The sequence below is a fragment of the Physeter macrocephalus genome, unplaced genomic scaffold, assembly GCF_002837175.3.
Source record: "Physeter macrocephalus isolate SW-GA unplaced genomic scaffold, ASM283717v5 random_375, whole genome shotgun sequence".
Taxonomy (NCBI): Eukaryota; Metazoa; Chordata; class Mammalia; order Artiodactyla; family Physeteridae; genus Physeter; species Physeter macrocephalus.
Window position 1 is genome coordinate 17,834 of NW_021145599.1, and position 5,108 is coordinate 22,941.

General features: G+C 60.0%; 1 protein-coding gene across 5 annotated transcripts in view; it reads left to right on the forward strand.

The window, feature by feature from the left end:
• Window positions 1–494: 494 nt before the first annotated feature.
• Window positions 495–5,108, forward strand: part of BCL7A (BAF chromatin remodeling complex subunit BCL7A) — a 31,862-nt gene continuing 27,248 nt past the window's right edge. For 3 of the 5 annotated variants that reach the window (XM_028485118.2, XM_055082853.1, XM_055082854.1), the window contains exon 1: window positions 2,187–2,463. In XM_028485118.2, coding sequence (XP_028340919.1) covers window positions 2,372–2,463 — 92 coding nt within the window. In that variant the 5' untranslated portion in view covers window positions 2,187–2,371. Of the gene's footprint in view, window positions 1,920–2,186; window positions 2,464–5,108 lie in introns of those variants that run through there. The other 2 variants (XM_028485117.2, XM_024121127.3) reach the window with 2 other exon arrangements.

Sequence of the window (5,108 nt, forward strand, 5' to 3'; positions counted from 1 at the left end):
TTGTGGCAAAATACACATAATGTAAAATTGACCACTGTAACAATTTTAAAGTGTACAATTCAGCGACAGAAGGCACATTCACAATGTTGTGCAACCATCACAACTACCTACTTTCAGAACTTTTTTATCACCCCAAAAGGAAAACCTGTACCCATTTGAAGTCACTCCCCATTCCCCCCTCCCTGCAGTCCCTCTGGTTTCTGTCTCTAGGGATTTGCCTAGTCTAGATAACTCATAGAAGTGGAATCATACAATATGTGTCTTTTTGTGACTGGCTTTTTTTTTTTTTTTTTTTTTTTTTTTTTGCGGTACGCGGGCCTCTCACCGCTGTGGCCTCTCCCCTTGCGGAGCACAGGCTCCGGACGCGCAGGCTCAGCGGCCATGGCTCACGGGCCCAGCCGCTCCGTGGCACGTGGGATCTTCCTGGACCGGGGCACGAACCCGCGTCCCCTGCATCGGCAGGCGGGCTCTCAACCACTGCGCCCCAGCCGCTCCGTGGCACGTGGGATCCTCCCGGACCGGGGCACGAACCCGTGTCCCCTGCATCGGCAGGCGGACTCTCAACCACTGCACCACCAGGGAAGCCCTGACTGGCTTCTTTTACTTAGGATGTTTTCAAAGTTCATCCATGCCATGGCATGTATCAGTACTTTATTCCTTTTTAATGGCTGAATAATATTCTATTGTATAGATATGCCCATTTGTCCATTCATCATTCAATACTTGGATTTTTAAATATATCTTCCCATTTTTAATTCAAATATATGCTTTAAAAAGTTCTGTGTAACCTTAAGCATGTATCTGCTGGCCAGGTAAGTCAGAGGGCCAATGGTATAAGACCGTTGTTTTATGACCCACTGTTACATGTTTTCCCATATAATCCTCATATCAGGAACTTGGGGTTTGGGATGGTAAAAGGACATGCGTAGGAAAAGGCCTGCAGTGCAGCTTCCACTCCGTACCGCCAGAAGCTTTTCTCCCCCAAACCAAAACCTCAGGGGAAAGGGCTTTGTTTTAGAATGAGCGGAAGACAAACATCTAGCTTATGGCTCTGTCCTTGCATTTCCCTGGGACTCAGTTTCCCTCCATGTAAAATGACTGATGTTGGGTTAGTTGATCTCCAAGGCACTGGGCTTGCTAACGGGGTCATTCTTTTTCCCCAACATCCACCTGGGCACGAATTGGCTCTGGTCAAGATAGTTTAGCTGCAGCTGAACACAAGGTTGAGGCCCCTGGCTTATCCTGGTAATTGGTAGATTCGTGCGGAGCTGTCCTAAGGCACCACGGGGAAGAAACCAGCCCAGAAGTCCTCCTTGTCGCTGGCCAGTCCATTTTACCTGCCAGGGTCATTTGTGAGGTGGCAGCACCAGGGCTGAGCCTGGGACTTACATCAGGAGTGACTTAAACTCAACTCGTGGTTCTCGAACAGAAACCCCAGCCTGGGCCCCCTCACCTTATTTATGGCAAGGGCAACTTATCACTAGGAGGAAAGGTCTAAGAGCCCCTGTTGAAATGCTGATAAATAATCATCGAGCTTTTCCTGCGCCGAAAGTTGTTTCATAAGCAAGGTCGGATGTCTCTAGTGGTCACCCCAGGCACCTTTCCTCCCACCCTCGTTTTCCAAAAGGACGAAGGATAGGGAAGCGACGTCCTAGCTCGCGTATTTAAACCGGGCAGAGGGTCAGCAGAGGTCCGCGTTTCTCAACTCTTTCCAAGAGCACCTCGCGTCCCGAATCGGCGCCTTCAACTCGGAGAAGTCGGGAGCCCCACAGGAAACTTCCATTACTGCAGACGCTGCCACACAGCCGGGGCAGCGGATGGGCTGCCGCGCTGGCTCCCCAGGAATGCGCTCCCTCCACGGCCGGCCGCCCCGCCGGCCCGCCCTCTCCCGGGGACCCCCCGGCACCTGCGGCCTCCGAGTAAGTGTCCGCGCGCACGTCCGCCGGCCCGCCTCCCCTCCGCGTGCCCGGAGCCGGGGGTCGCCGGGCGCCCCTCGCCGCCTCCCCGGGGAGCGGGGGGTCGCGGGCGCCTCCCCCCGGGTGGGCGGAGAGGCTCGCGGCGCTGCCCCGCGGCGGCAGCGGCGCCCGGAGGCCGCACTACCGGCGGCCGCGGCGGCGCTGCTCCCCCTGCTCGGTGCAGCTGCCGCCCGGCGCTTGCGCACTGGGCCCTGGGCGCGCGGCGGCACTAGGCTTTGTGTGTGTGTGTGTGTATGTGTGCGAGTGTGTGTGTCTGTGTGTGTGTGTGTGTGTGTCTGTGTCTGTGTGTGTGTCTGTGTGAGTGAGCGGGCGGGCGGGCGCGAGTGTGGCCGCCGCGGAGCGCGAGCAGGACCCGGCGGGCGCGCTCCCCCAGCCTCTCTCTCCCCGCCAGAACCATGTCGGGCAGGTCGGTTCGAGCCGAGACCAGGAGCCGGGCCAAAGATGATATCAAGAGGGTCATGGCGGCTATCGAGAAAGTGCGCAAATGGTAAGCGGAGGCGCCGGCTTGTTCTCTCGTTCGCTTGCAGGCTCGCGCCGCGGCCGCCCCGAACCCCGAGACCAGATACAAAAAGCCGGCGGGGCGCAGCGCCCCGGGCCGCCCGCGGGCCCGGGAGTTGGAGAAGGCGGGCGGCGCGCGAGCCGGGTCACCTGCGCGCGGCGGGGGCCGTGGCCGCTGCCCAGGTGCGCTCGCGCCTGTCGCCCACCTGGCGCGGCGGCGGCAGCCTGGAGGCGGCGGGCGCCCCGGGCCGGGCGGTGGAGCGGCGGGCAGTCCCCGGCGCGGCGCTCGGCTCCCGGGAGGGGGGCTCGGGGCCGGCCCCAGAAGCCATTTCGTTTTGTGCAAGTCACATGAAAGCGGCTTCCCGCGCGCCGGGGCCGCGATGCCGGCGGCGGAGGGGAGAGCGCGAGCTCCATTGTGCAGGCACCGAGCGGGCCGCCGCCGCCGTCTCCTACCCGCGCGCCCCGGGCGGCGCAGCGCCGGCCCCCGCGCCCTTGCCCGCGCCGGGCCTCCCTCTCTCCCTCCCTCCCTCCACGGCCGGCTGGCTGGCTCGCTCGCTCGCTCGCTCCCCGCCTCCCAGGCCCGGCGCCCTCGAGTCTGCGGAGTTTGCAGAGCGCGAGCCGTTTAAATTTAGCGCTTTGGGCTGCCTGGAGCGAGGGCTCTTGGCGAGGAAGAAAGATGGGGGCGAGCGCGAGGAGGAAACGCCGGCGGCGGCCGCGGGGCCCGGGGCTCCGGGCGCCCCCCTCCCGCCCCGCTGTGCCCGGACCCGGGCGCGGGTGTCCGGGCGAGCGAATGTTGGGGGCCAGACCCCGGTCCTGGGCCGCGTCTGCCTGTCCGAACCCGGCAGCTGGCGTTTGTTTTGCGGAGAGAGCCGTTGTTTTTGTTCTCTGCGCGGGGGTTGAGGGGGGACTCGGTGTCGGCCGTGCGGTTTCTCCAGCTCACGTTAGATTCGGTCCGGCGTGGCCTGGTTGTAATTAATACGACTGAACGTTTCCCCGGCCTCGTCCGGGTCTGTCTCGGAATCGGCCCGAGGGCCAGGCCCGAGGCGCGAGCCGATCGCCAGGTTGGGGCGGACTTGTTGAAAACTCCCGGCTCCCGGATTTCAACTTTATTATTTTTTTCCCACGGCCTCACCAGGGTCAGGGAGGGAGAGGAGCCGCAGCGCCGTTCGAGTGTCAGCGCCCGCGGGCTCGTCCTGACCCTTTATTTAAAGCCTGCAAACCCCGCAGGCCCCGTGGCGGGCTCTGTTTATGTTTAGGGGTGTCATTTCTTGAGTAACGCCTCGCCTCGGTCCCTCAAAACCACTGGGGGCTAGCCTCCAGTCTGGCCGTGTCACAAGTTAGCTGTCCTTTCTGAGTCAAACCCAACAAAAAAGGCAAAAGAGGAAAATCAATAAAGTCCGCGTGCTCCCGGGCCGCCTATGGAAAGGGCTGTCTGCAGATGGCCGGATGCCCGGCCCAGGGCTGCGTTTGGCTCTAGTGGGACAAAGAATTTTCAGAACCGTGAGAAGGGAAGGCCTTCCAAAGTTGAGATCCAAGTCTTCCCTGCCGTGGGAGCTCCCCTGGTGCGCAGGGCGCCCAGTGCCCGGACTGGAGCCATTTAAAAATGGCAGAAACAGCTGCAGGCCAAAACGCACACGGGAAAACAAGCCCACCACCCCCTCTCCTGCGGGATTCCCAGAGGGAAGGCTGGAGTCGTCCCCTGCCTGAACGCCTGTGCAAAGAAAGAGCTGTTGTCTGGGCCTGAGTCCCTTCTGTCACCAGCCTGGAGGTGAGAAAGGGGTGGGGGCCAGCTGCCTTTCCGTGCCGCGGGAGGCTTGGCGGGGCCTCGCGCTCCAGGTGCCCAGCCTGGCGGAGGCTCCTGCACCCTGACGGCTGCTCGCCTGGGAGGGCAAATGGAGCTGTGTGGGGTTTTCCGCCCTCCCGGCCCAAGAGCAGCCGGCCTGGTGGCCCTCAGCGCTGCTCAGCCCGCTGCCGGCGAGGCCTGTGTTTCGGGGGGACGAGAGGAGAACGTGTCTCCCTCCCTTTTTTGTGTCTTGGGAAACTACGGGTCAAGTCCTCTAAAGACCTCAGGCTTTGGGATCTCACGGCTGGGCTTCCAGTGTGACCTTGGGGTAACCACGTAACTTCTCTAACCACGACAAGAGGTTCCTGTGCTACCTTCTCTCCTTCTGGAATAACATCATGTCTCGAAAAGCACTTATCCTGCACACAAGAGCAGTCATTAAATGCGGTCCTTACTGTGAGGTAGAAACTTGCATTTTGCTGATTTTTTTTTTTTTTTCTTTTTCTCCTACCCATTCTAAGTAAAAAAAGACTTCGCCTTGTTTCCTAGGTTTCCCCAGCCCCGAGAAGCCAAATCTCACCCTCGCTGTGCCTTCAGAATGCCTCTTCCAGTCAGCCCTTGTGGTTTGGGGTTGTTTATTAACTGTGTGACCACCAACCGTGCATTTCACCACTGGCTGGGACACTGGGTTGCCAGATTTAGCAAATAAGATTATGGGACACCCAGTTAAATTTGAATTTCAGATAAACAAAGAAATAATTTTTTTTTTTTTTTTTTGCGGTACGCGGGCCTCTCGCTATTGTGGCCTCTTCCATTGCGGAGCACAGGCTCCGGGCGCGCAGGCTCAGCGG